Source organism: Berghia stephanieae, chromosome 1, assembly GCF_034508935.2.
Source record: "Berghia stephanieae isolate SIO BIC M18660-M18661 chromosome 1, UCSD_Bste_1.3, whole genome shotgun sequence".
NCBI classification, from domain to species: domain Eukaryota; kingdom Metazoa; phylum Mollusca; class Gastropoda; order Nudibranchia; family Aeolidiidae; genus Berghia; species Berghia stephanieae.
This window is the reverse complement of record NC_088360.1, coordinates 12,301,446-12,313,945: the sequence shown is the minus strand read 5'-3', so window position 1 is coordinate 12,313,945 and position 12,500 is coordinate 12,301,446. Positions and strand designations below refer to the sequence as shown.

Genomic DNA, 12,500 nt, shown 5'->3' with positions numbered 1-12,500 from the left:
AAAACAAACAAACAAATAAAAAACCAGAGAGAAAATACAAACAAACAAACAAACATACAAGCAAACAAACAAATAATTATAAGAAAGAAGCAAATTGACTGCTATTTACCTCGGGCATTCCGATTTTTAAACACGTTCTTCACAGTAATTTGGATCGATCACCAAGCCACAGCTGCTGACGTCAATTAGGGTAAAGATGAGGAAATCGAGCAAGCTATCGATGTACCAAGACTCTCACCCTTATTATTATATGAATCTAAATGTCGAATAAAACAAATGTAACAGGTTTAAGATTCCACGTGTGTATTAACCGCCCCCCCCCCCCCTTTCCACCACTCTTCCCAATCAAGAATCCTTTCTTTAAAAAATATAGCATTGTGGAGAACATTGTGCTTTTTTGAGTCAATAAAAAAATTGATACGGCGCCCAACTCTACTGAAAGATTTGAAAATTAGAAATGTACTTTTTACAGATAGATAAACAGATAACTTGATTTCCTTTATAATTTAAAGTCAGTTTGAAAGTTCGTTGAGTCAAACAGATATCATAAAATATGTACCAACGACGACACTTGACTCCCAAAATCAACTAATTTTGACACTGTAAAAAGTTGTCAATTTGCGTCATCTATTTATGACATCAAGTATTATTATTACTCCGTTGTGTTGTTGATTTAGCGGTGATCAGTGTTTGTTCTAATTGCGTGTATGTTTGTGTGTGAATGTGCGTGTGTGTGTTTGTGTTTGTGTGTGTGTGTGTGTGTGTTGTGTGTGGTGTATACATGTGTGTGTGGGTGTTGGCATTATTCAGCAAATCGTGGCATTCATAGTGATATTATTCACTTGATCACATGAAGGTATTTCAATCGCCATTTTGATTCTTTTTTTACTATTAGGTTAGCTCGAGATCGAGGATATTTCTTTTTCTATTAAGGTTAGTCATAAGTCTTAGTAAAGGTGCGAGGATGTTTGTTTTTCCATAAGTTAAGTAAAGGGGAGACATTCCGAAAGCTCCTACATCCCCAGTATTCTTTAAATTTGTATTTTCACCGTTGATATTTTGTCAGGCATTTATTTATTCAATTTGTCATTATATCTAGAAGTATTTTTAAAACTCTAGAACAAACCTTGATAGATTTGTGAAAGTTTAAAATTTCTTAATTTGATCATTGTTTTCATTTTCAGCCGCCATTTTGATTTGTTAAATATTGAAAGGTAGTGCAAAGCAGTCCGAGAGTTTTTTTTTTCTATTAGGGTTAGCTCTAGAGGTTAGTCATAAGTCTTATTAAAGGTGCTAGGATGTTTGTTTTTCCATAAGTTAAGTAAAGGGGAGATATTCCGAAAGCTCCTACATCCCCAGTATTCTTTAAATTTGTATTTTCACCTTTGATCTTTTGTCAGGCGTTTATTTATTCAATTTGTCATGATTTTTTCTATTAGGGTTAGCTCGATCGGATGATTTTTTTTTCCTATTAGGCTTAGTCATATGTATTATTAAAGTGCTAGGGTGTTTGTTTTTTCCTATTGGGTTAATTAAAGGTACTAGGTTTAATTTTTTCTTGGGGTTAGTTGAGGGAATATATTATTAAATATATTATTGGGCCACACAGAAAAATCAACCGAAGATATACCAAATTACACAGACAACGTTGTTTACCAATCTGCCCTCATTAAATGATGGTGAGTACAGTATCGAATGAAAATAGTTCTTTCCCCGCGAAATTGCAGGCTTTTTACTAGTATAATAAAAAGAAATAACTTTTAGGAAGTGGTTATTCAGTATCTGATACTGAATAGTGCTTTGCCACTATTCAGTATCCACAAGGAACTCTTTTTTATAGAGAGAGTGAAAAGTGCGACAATCTCGGTCGAACTGCTGACCTACTTCCAGATTGAACACGTGCAGTAACTGACAGCCCGATTCAAAGTTGTAAAAATATTTTGATCATAATTTTTTAATTTCTGCTATGGTGCAATTAACATAGTTCAAAATATCAAAGTAAGAGTGGCATTCAAATACATTTTTAAATATCTAAATAGACATGATTAAATGTCACTAAATGTTCAGTGACACCATGGCTTGGTGGCTGTTTGACTCTGAGCTTAGGGTTCGAGAGTTCAAATCCCGGCAGGGATAACTTTTTTTTTTTCCCCAATATTTTAAAAATTCCTTCTGTTTATTGATATTTTTTAAACTTTTGTTTTAATAATTTTATTTGCTTGTAATATGCTTTAATGTTGATATTATACTATTGTTCTTTTATTATTATTATTATTATTATTATTATTATTATTATTATTATTATTATTATTATTATTATTATTATTATTATTATTATTATTATTATTATTATTATTATTATTATTTCTACTTACTTACAATTATTATTATTATTATTATTGTTGTTGTTGTAATCGTCATCATCATCATTATTATGATTATTTTTTATTTTTTTTTAATCAAGTAGTTCGAGTAATTTAATCAGTTATCGATTTATTACGAATATCTTTTATGTGTTATAATCTCGTTGTTGTTTTTCATTGATGTGCTCTTCTATTGTTTATTACCTTTTAAAATCTTGCTTTTTTTTTTGTTTGTCTCATTTGTTGTTGTTGTTCGTTTGTTTGTTTGTTTGTTTGGTCATCTAAGACAAACCCGATTCATTATAAATATGTGGCCAGACTTTCTGCCATTAATAATTGAGCGATGTACTTCCGTGAATTTATTGTCGTATTATATTAAAATTTACGTGATAATAATAATACATAATAATAATAATAATAATAATAATAATAATAATAATATAATAATAATAATAATAATAATGATAATAAATAATGATGATAATAATATAATAATAATAATAATAATAATAATAATAATAATAATAATAATAATAATAATAATAATAATGATAATAATAATAATAATAATAATAATAATAATAATGATTTAAATAGATATACTGAATATTAGACTACAATTGACATCTATTTTCTGAATACAGGTGGTATTTTTAGGGTGTTTCTTTTTTTACGAAACCTGCCAAAACACGCCGAACCCCGACAAAGTTATGGGAAGTCGGTAGCAGTGGGGAGTGAACCTGGGACTCAGGGAAGTGTACACCATTGGGGAGTGAATTACTTTTTTATGAAACCCGACAATATCCCACAAAGTTATGGAAAGAAAGTAGGCAATGTGGGGGAGTGAACCCGAGACTCAGGGAAGTGTAGACTATTGGGGAGGAAACCTAAGTCTATGGTTTTTCGGTGGGTTTTGTAAAAAAGTAATTGCTTCATTCTCGTCTGGTACCCAACTCCCATAGTCCGGCTTCATTTCCCACTAGTATCTATCTTCCATAGTCCCAGGATCATTTCCACTGATATCCTCTTCTCACAGTCCCAGGTTCACTCCCAACCGGTGTGCACTTCCCTGAATCCCGGTTCATTGCCCAATGGTGCCCCCTTCCCATAACTTTTGACAATTTCAGTAGGTTTCGAAATAAAAGTACATTCTGAGCTCACTGTCCACTGGTATCAGCCTCTCGCAGTCCCAGGTTCAATTCTCATCGGTGTCCAAATCCCAGATTCAATCCCCACTGCTGCCTACTTTCCATAACTTTGTCGGGTTGTGGCGGGTTTCGTAAAAAGTAATTCCCCCTCCCCCTTGGTATTGCTTTTTTACAAAATCCAGAGTCCCAGGTTCACTCCCCACAAGTGTACTTCCCTGAATCTCAAGATCACCCCCCACTGTTGCCTACTTCAATAACTTTGTCGGATATTGCCAGGTTTAGTTGGATTTCGTAAAAAAGTAATTGCTTTTATATGAAACTCGCTGAAAACCACCAAAAACCATAGTCTCAGGTTCACTCCCCACTGGTGTACACTTCCCTGAGTCTCAGGTTCACTCCCCACTGTTGCCTACTTCCCACAACTTTGTCTGATATTGCCAGGTTTCGTAAAAAAGTAATTGCTTTTATATGAAACTACCTGAAAACCCGTCGAAAACCATAGTCTCAGGTTCACTCCCCACTGGTGTACACTTCCCTGAGTCTCAGGTTCACTCCCCACAACTTTGTCGGATATTGCCTGGTTTCGTAAAAAATTAATTGCTTTTATGTGAAACTCGCTGAAACCCGCCAAAAACCAGAGTCTCAGGTTCACTCCCCACTGGTGTACACTTTCATGAATCTCAGGTTCACTCCCCACTGTTGCCTACTTCCCATAACTTTGTTGGATATTGCCGGGTTTCGTAAAAAAGTAATTTCTTTTATGTGATACTCGCTGAAAACCGCCGAAAACCAGATCTCAGGTTCACTCCCCACTGGTGTACACTTTCATGAATCTCAGTTCACTCCCCACTGTTGCCTACTTCCCATAACTTTGTCGGATATTGCCTGGTTTCGTAAAAAAGTAATTGCTTTTATGTGAAACTCCCTGAAACCCGACCAAAATCCAAAGTCTCAGGTTTACTCCCCACTGGTGTACACTTCCCTGAGTCTCAGGTTCACTCCCCACTGTTGCCTACTTCCCATAACTTTGTCGGATATTGCCGGGTTTCGTAAAAAAGTAAATTCTTTTATGTGAAACTCGCTGAAACTCGCCGAAAACCATAGTCTCAGGTTCACTCCCTACTGGTGTACACTTCCCTTAGTCTCAGGTTCACTCCCCATTATTTGCCTACTTTCCATAACTTTGCCCCATTTTGTTGGGATTTGGTGCATTTTGTAAACAAAAAGTAATTGCTTTTTTTTCAAAACCCGCCGAAACCCAGTCCCAGGTTCACTCCCCACTAGTGTACACTTCCCCGAATCTCAGGTTCACTCCCCATCACTGTTGCCTACTACCCATAACTTTCTCGGATATTGCCAGGTTTCGTCGGGTTTCGTAAAAAATTAATTGCTTTTATATGAAACTAGCTGAAGCCCGCCGAAAACCATAGTCTCAGGTTCACTCCCCACTGGTGTACACTTCATTGAGTCCCAGGTTCACTCCCCACGCTTTGCCTATTTTCCACAACTTTGCCGCATATTGTCGGGTTTCGTAAAAATGTAATCCCCCCCCCCCCCTATTGTTATTGCTTTTTTACAAAACCCAGAGTCCCAGGTTCACTCCCCACTGGTGTACACTTCCCTGAATCTCAGGTTCATCCTCTCCTCCCCCCCCCCCCCCACCCCCCTACACACACACACACACACACACACACGCTGCTGCCTACCTCTCATAACTTTGTCGGATATTGCCAGGTGTCGTCGTGTTTCGTAAAAAAGTAATTGCTTTTTATTTGGAAACCCGCCGAAACCCAGTCCCAGGTTCACTCCCCACTGGTGTACACTTCTCTGAGTCCCATATTCACTCCCACAGCTGCCCTCTTCCCATAACTTTTTCAGGTTTCGGAAAAAAAAACACCGTATTATTATAGTGCAAAACCACTATTCAGTGTCAGATACTGAATAGTACAAAACCACTATTCAGTATCAGATACTGAATAGTGCAAAACCACTATTCAGTATCAGATACTGAATAGTGCTAGCCTAACTTTTATACAGAGGTACACTTACATTCCCAAAGACTTATAGCAACTTCACACACACACACACACACACACACACACACACACACACATACACACACATACACACTATGATATTATACTATTATAGACTTGCCCGCCCTCACACACAGAATACACCTCACACAACAGTGATTGATTAAGGTGTTAAATGAAGATAGCCCGGCTACGATATCGGTCTCTCTCTCTCTCTCTCTCTCTCTCTCTCTCTCTCTCTCTCTCTCTCTCTCTCTCTCTCTCTCTCTCTCTTTCTCTCTCTCTCTCTCTCTCTTTCTCTCTCTCTCTTTCCATCCCTATCTATCTATCTATCTATCTATCTATCTATCTATCTATCTATCTATCTATCTATCTATCTATCTATCTATCTGTCTATCTCTCTATCTACCTATCTATCTATCTATCTATCTATTTATCTCTCTCCATCCCTCTCCCGCACTCCCCTCCCCCTCTCTTCTTCTCTTTCTCCCCCTCTCTCTCTCCCTTTCCCTCTCTCACTCTATGTCTCCCCCTCTCTCTCTCTCTCTCTCTCTCTCTCTCTCTCTCTCTCTCTCTCTCTCTCTCTCTCTCTCTCTCTCTTCCACACTATATTGATAGAACGCTGAAGTGTTGCCAAGTACTTCTGCCAGATCGAACCAAGACCCAACTTCTCTTTATTTGCTCTGCTAAGTAGATACATATTTTCCTCTTTTTTTTTTGTCTAGAAACCTTTAAATTTCATACATAGATCAGAATTTGGGACAGTGTGGCTCAGCGGTACGGTTTTTGCTTCGTACCCGAAAGGTACCGAGTTTGATCGCCCGTCGCTGCGCTGTGTGGCCTTGAGCAAACTCGCCCTAGTTCAATTTGCGGCGCTGCACTGCGGTTCACGCCTGGGTTATTCCAGTCTTCCCTTAGAATAGACCCTAGAGACAAATTTCCCCTATGGGATGAATAAAGGGAATTTATTCTATATTTATTTATTAAACCTGCAATTCTTCGAGATCCCAAATTGTGGACTTCTTGACATCACGGAAACCACCTACCTTAATAGGGAAGGAAAGTCGTGACGTCACAGTTTCTACAATTCTGGTTCCAAGATCTTTGGAATTGTATATGTAACCAGTCCTTCGAAGGACTATTAATGAATAGGTTAAATATTGGATCATAAGGTGACATACCGTCAATTGGGGTAACTTTCACTCAAGGGAAAACTTTGCCTCTGTGAAATTGGAGCATTTTGAATAATCTCAGCTCTTTTGCTATTATTGTACCCGATACAAGACTTGGATTTTATCAAATGAAATAATTGCCACAAAACCAAACAATCTTTTATAGGTCAAAAAATAAAGAGGCAAAGTTTCCCTTTAACCCTCTCCTTACCACGCATAGGAAAATCGTCACATTCGTTACGACACAACCGACATTTTTCTTATTCAAATTTCTTTTGTGCATCATAAAATTTAAAGAAAATGAACAGTGTGTTGTAGGGCATGTTTTGCTAAAGAAATAGGCTTCCTAAGTCGTGACGTAATCCTGCGCAGCAACGCATGGCAACAAACCGGCTGGCTCTAAACAGTCGAGAAAAATGGCTGACACGAACTCTATTTCCATCACCGCCCTTATGAAATACTTCTCCAATGAGCATAAAAGTGTCTCGCGAGGTGAAAATCATCATCAGTCAGGTCATGTTTTGACTTTCACTTACTCAGATGGCTCGATGTTCGGAAAAGTTCAAGCCAGCATGAAGAATAAAGAGTATTCTGTGAAGGTAAGTCATTTCGTCTTCTCATTCTCACTCTCAAAATCTCACATCTCCGTAAAACTACTGTTGGACAATAATCAGTTTACTTTGAGTTTAGGCAGATTTAGTATATCCAATGGAAAGATTTAACTGTTTACGTTCGATTTTAGTTAGGAGAGAGAGAGGGAGTCATTGAATTATTGTGTTTTTATCTTATGGACCACGGACTTTGAGTCTTTGAGGTCTTAGTCTTGCTTCGCTAATTTTCGTTGCCATTGACTATAGTCTACTACATACTATTTAGTATCGTGTTGTAACCTTTATTATAATACTCATATGAGCATCACAATCACCAATCACGCTAGACATTTTATCATACTTCATGTGGGGCAGCGTGGATCAGCGGTACGGTTTTTGCTTCGTACCCGAAATGTACCGAGTTCGTTCACCCGCCGCTGCGCTGTGTGGCCTTGAGCAAGTCACCTCGCCCTAGCTCAATTTGCGGCGCTGCACCGCGGTTATTCCAGTCTTCCCTGGGAATAGACCCTAGAGATAAATTTCCTCTATGGGATGAATAAAGGATTTATTTAGACCAGTGTTAGTCACGGTAAACTAAACTTCCTATTGGGTTAAGGTGTAATGTAAATGTTGCTGCTTGAAACTCGAAGAAATCAATAACATTGTGAAATTGAATGTGAACTTCAATTTAATATACGAAAACATATAAAATGGACGTTTCGGGTTTCCCCCTTATCAACAAAGCAAGATGAATGAAAGAATCACTTAATTTGTTTTTTAAATTGAGTTTTTATACAGCGTAATATCCACTAAATGTGCTCAAAGTGCTTTACAAGGGGTCCCTGGCCAACAGCAACATTTAACATGTAAGACGGGACATGATGCCTGTTGGGCGATATTACAATTTTTTTCGGACAGAGACAACGCTGTTAACGGCCAGGTACTCATTTGACACCTGAGTACGGTGAGAGATTGTGAGTAAAGAGCCTTCTCCAAGGACTCAACTATGTGCCGAGCGAGGCCCAAACCCAGGACCTTCTGATCTGAAAGCGAGTGTCATACCACAAGACCACAACAGACGTTTTATTAGTTTGTTTGTTTCTTGCCTATTGAGCATGGTCGCAGCTCTAAATTTGAATCTTTTATTCTTTTACTTCCACAGATCTATCTTGATGATGCCTTGGGTTGATTCAGTCCAAAACTAATTTGTGTGGTTTTATTTAACAATGTTAATGACATTGAACATACATTGATACAACAATGCCATAATTTGTCATGTTTATCATGTAAAATCATGTATGGACCTACAAAACCATTATTTTGAATGGTGATTTGATGATGATGAACAAAATATGTGTGTTGTACAAAATAAATGGCAAAGCTAACAAAATGCAGTCTCCTTAATAAGAGGAGACTGGGGATTGACAAGTGCTGCAACAAATTGAAAAATAATATCAGATGTTTCTTAACATGGTTGGAATATATGAGAGGATGTTAACATTTTTCAGTCTTTCATTAGCGCTCTCAACATGAATTCTACATGAAGCAATTTCTTTTGTTAATAAAATCTCATTTTCAGTAAATTTATTATGTAAAAAGGGAGGGATATTTACAGTTACTCCTTGAGGTAAAATATCTTGAATCAGGATGGGGTTTTACCTTTATACCTTTATCTGCTAAAATTAAATCTCCAGGGCTTAAAATTAAAAGTTTTAGTAATCCACAATTTTGTACAATGACCTTATCCGAGACAGACCCTGGATACAGTTTAGAAATAAAATTTATCACACCATTTGGACTCAGACCAACAAGAGCTTTAACAGAATTCATGGACCTATAAGAAGAATAAGTTAACCGTTGTTTATCCATTTCTTTAGGAATAGCAATTTGGTCATCTGTACAATCAATGATCATTCTGCAATTTGGAAATCTTAAAAATGATGATGGAGCTGATAGTTTATTTTTATGTCTAGAAGGGCATGTAACCTTCATAACATTTTCAAAGAGAAGCTTATGGCTTATGTAAAACATGAATAAAAGTTTGTATAATATTTGTTATAGTACTTTCATTAACGCTAAACAATTGTGAAATATGAAGGTTAGCGTAGTTCTGTCTAAGTTTCATAAGTGTAATAATGAAAATTTGGTCTTTTAATGCAACTGTCTCTTCCTGAACTTCCCATCCACTATAATAAATAATGTTACCTCTAAAGCACTCAACATATTGAACAATAATATTAAATATTTTAAAACAATGTACACCTGTCTCCATTCGAAGAACTTTTTCTGTAAGGCTTGAAACAGTGTAAGTGCGTCGAATCTAACTTAGTTGGGTTTTTAAAAGCTAGCTATTTCCTTATTTTTGTCTGTAATTTCTTGTTCTTGAATTAAATTTGTTGTTCTATTTAAAATATCCTCACTTGTTCTACAATCTGTTTTTTTAAAAAGATGGAATCCTGTGATGATGGTGACGAGAGTTGAGATGATGATGAGGGAGAAGATAATGAGGATGATGATGAGGAGGAAAATAATGATGATGAGGAATCTGGTTTTTTTAAAGGTGGGACTTTGTGATGATGATGAAGAGAGTTGAGCTGATGATGATGATGATGATGATGATGATGATGATGATGATGATGATGATGATGATGATGGTGATGATGATGGTGATGATGATGATGATGATGGTGGTGGTAGTGGTGGTGGTGGTGGTGGTGGTGGATTGCTTGATGTTGGTGCCAATTGAGATGGGGTGGGAATTCCTTGTGTCACTTTTCTTTTCTTTCTTTCTGGCTCTGATGGAAACAATTTATTTTTATTTCTGTCAAACCATTCAGGGAGGTTGGCTTTGTCACCATCTCTGATGTGACAAGAACACACTCTTGATGATGATGTTGGATCTTTTGTCCTTTCACCTGAAATGAAAAGATTAAAAAAAAACAATAATTCTGTTGGGCACATTGGGTATATTATTTAATTTGATAAGTACTTTGTTTTAGACTATCTTGTTTGACACCAGCTCAATGCATGATAAATCAAAGTGTGCAAGAGACTAGGTTACTGGTGGGTCTCTCGCCTGTCTTTTATGAAATCGCACATTCAGCAAAATGTCGCACTTCCTCATTACTTCTTTTGATGATTTTGACTAGGTATATATAAAAATATGAATTCTTAAATTTACAGTTAAAGTTGATCTTGGGTTGAGTGTGGCAAGACTGGCGTTTTCTCTTTATTTCAGTCAGCACTGTACTGGACAGTGCGGTGATGGAAACTTTGGAGTGTCAACAATCGGGCACAGGTAAAGGAGAGAGGTCCCTGCCGCCATCTTGCTTTGTTCACACAGAGTTGCCACCTCGGCCTTCGGGGAGGGGAGCATGGCAGAGAATCAGAGAAACTTTCCAAAAAAAAAAGAGGAAAGTATGTGTGTTTGTGTGTGTGTGTGTGTGAGAGAGAGAGAGAGAGAGAGAGAGAGAGAGAGAGAGAGAGAGAGAGAGAGAGAGAGAGAGAGATCTGCGTGAGGGGAGGGGGGGGGGGAGGTTGCGTTATTTTATTTATTTATTTTCATTTTGCCATAAAGGTATCGAGTTTAAAGTAAGATTTTAACAAATATTTTCTTCTCTTTCTTCTTGTTCTCCTTTTTAAAAAATTATCACTTATCAGTAGAACTTAAGTCTCATTCAGTTTATCAGCCTTAACATCAAAACGATTGAGATATCATTTTTGCTTCAACTTCAATAAAAACCTAGTTTGGAATGTATTTTTTATTTATAATTTCGTGCAATTGTACACTTTAATCATAAAATATAGGTCTACGTAAGCTAGAACTTGACCTAGATCTGGACTACGAACTCTAGCAAATGTTCGACGAGGCGTGCGTGCTTACCTGACTAAAGTGATCCACTTTTTCTTCAATTTTTTGTCTGCCTGTCCATTTGGAAATCTGTAAAACTTGCAGGAGTGAATATCTGACTGGTGTAGACAATCTGGTACAAAACACTGGACCTATTTAAGATAAAAATTGTTTTTTGAGCGATTTTCCAATTATTCCTTGCCCGGACCAAGCACGGATTTTTTTTGTTTAGAGCCAGCCGATTCGTTGCTAGGCGGACGTGACGTCAGACTGTGGAATCCTATTATGTATGCCAAGAACTTTACTGCTGTTGTGTTTGAGTGCTAAAAAATCTATTTTTGTGTTAGTTGGGCGTGAAGTTTTTGGGAAAATCCTGAAAATGGCTGGTAAGGAGAGAGTTAAGACAGTGCTACCCCAGTTGACGGTAACTATTGTAGTAGCAGGATGTATATAGACAAATTCTTATGATTACAGGGCGTAAAAGAGCCAGGACGACCGGCATATTTTAGACTAGAAAATAAGATGACCTCACTCTGAAAACAGAAGATCATTTACACAAGGTATGCATTCAGATCTCCGGAAGAGTGCTTTAACACTTCCAATGAAATTAGAACCAATTTTTTTTTGACATCACACTTTTGTTCTCTTTTAAGTAGTCTCTAAATTAAATCAAAGTTTTCAGGCCAAAATGAGAGAAAGGTGTTTTGTCAGTCCATTGCAGTGCGTCTTAGATGGGATTTGATCCTATATAATAATAAAAAAGAGCTTTTATATCGCGCAATATCCACTAAATGTGCTCAAAGCGATTTACAATGGGCCCCTGGCCAACAGCAACATCTAACATTTAGGACGGGACATGATGTTTGATAACATGCAATATATTTATCATCGGTCCAGATCCGTTGGGCGGTCCTTATCGATGAGAGAATGTGAATAAAGAGTCTTCTCCAAGGACTCAACTATGCGCCGAGCGAGGCTCGAACCCAGGACCGTCCGATCCAATAGAGAGTGTCATACCACAAGACCACATTGCCCCACATATCCTATACCGGCTGTGACCTTCCATTGGAGCTACCGGGCTGCGACTCGGGTAACATCGGAATCATTTTTAAAAAAAAGTTTCTTGTACAACATTATCATGTTGCCAATCTGAAACCCTTCTTAAAAGTTTATTGTACCGGAAATACGAACTATCACAAAGTCACGTTTTGCATAACATTGATTTATCCAAATGACCTCGACCTTACTCTCACAATCTTTGCTCAACATTGCATGCAGTCGTTTCTACTCTCACAAAATACAATTAATCCATTTTTGCCCCATACATTTTAATCAAATTCC

General features: G+C 37.3%; 1 protein-coding gene and 1 long non-coding RNA gene across 2 annotated transcripts in view; one reads left to right on the top strand and one right to left on the bottom strand.

Moving 5' to 3' along the window:
- The first annotated feature begins 7,101 nt into the window (after nt 1-7,101).
- Nucleotides 7,102-8,951, top strand: LOC144968067 (uncharacterized). The gene is made up of 2 exons (XR_013644503.1): nt 7,102-7,318; nt 8,472-8,951. It is a non-coding gene; the product is annotated as an uncharacterized LOC144968067 (long non-coding RNA).
- A 718-nt stretch (nt 8,952-9,669) lies between these two features.
- The window catches only part of LOC144962445 (uncharacterized), a 7,279-nt gene continuing 4,448 nt past the window's right edge, over nt 9,670-12,500 (bottom strand). Inside the window, exons 3-4 of the mRNA XM_078895803.1 lie at nt 11,193-11,311; nt 9,670-10,224 (exon numbers count right to left, since the gene is read on the bottom strand). Of these exons, the coding sequence (XP_078751929.1) occupies nt 10,078-10,224; nt 11,193-11,311 (266 nt within the window). The 3' untranslated portion in view covers nt 9,670-10,077. The remainder of the gene's footprint in view (nt 10,225-11,192; nt 11,312-12,500) is intronic.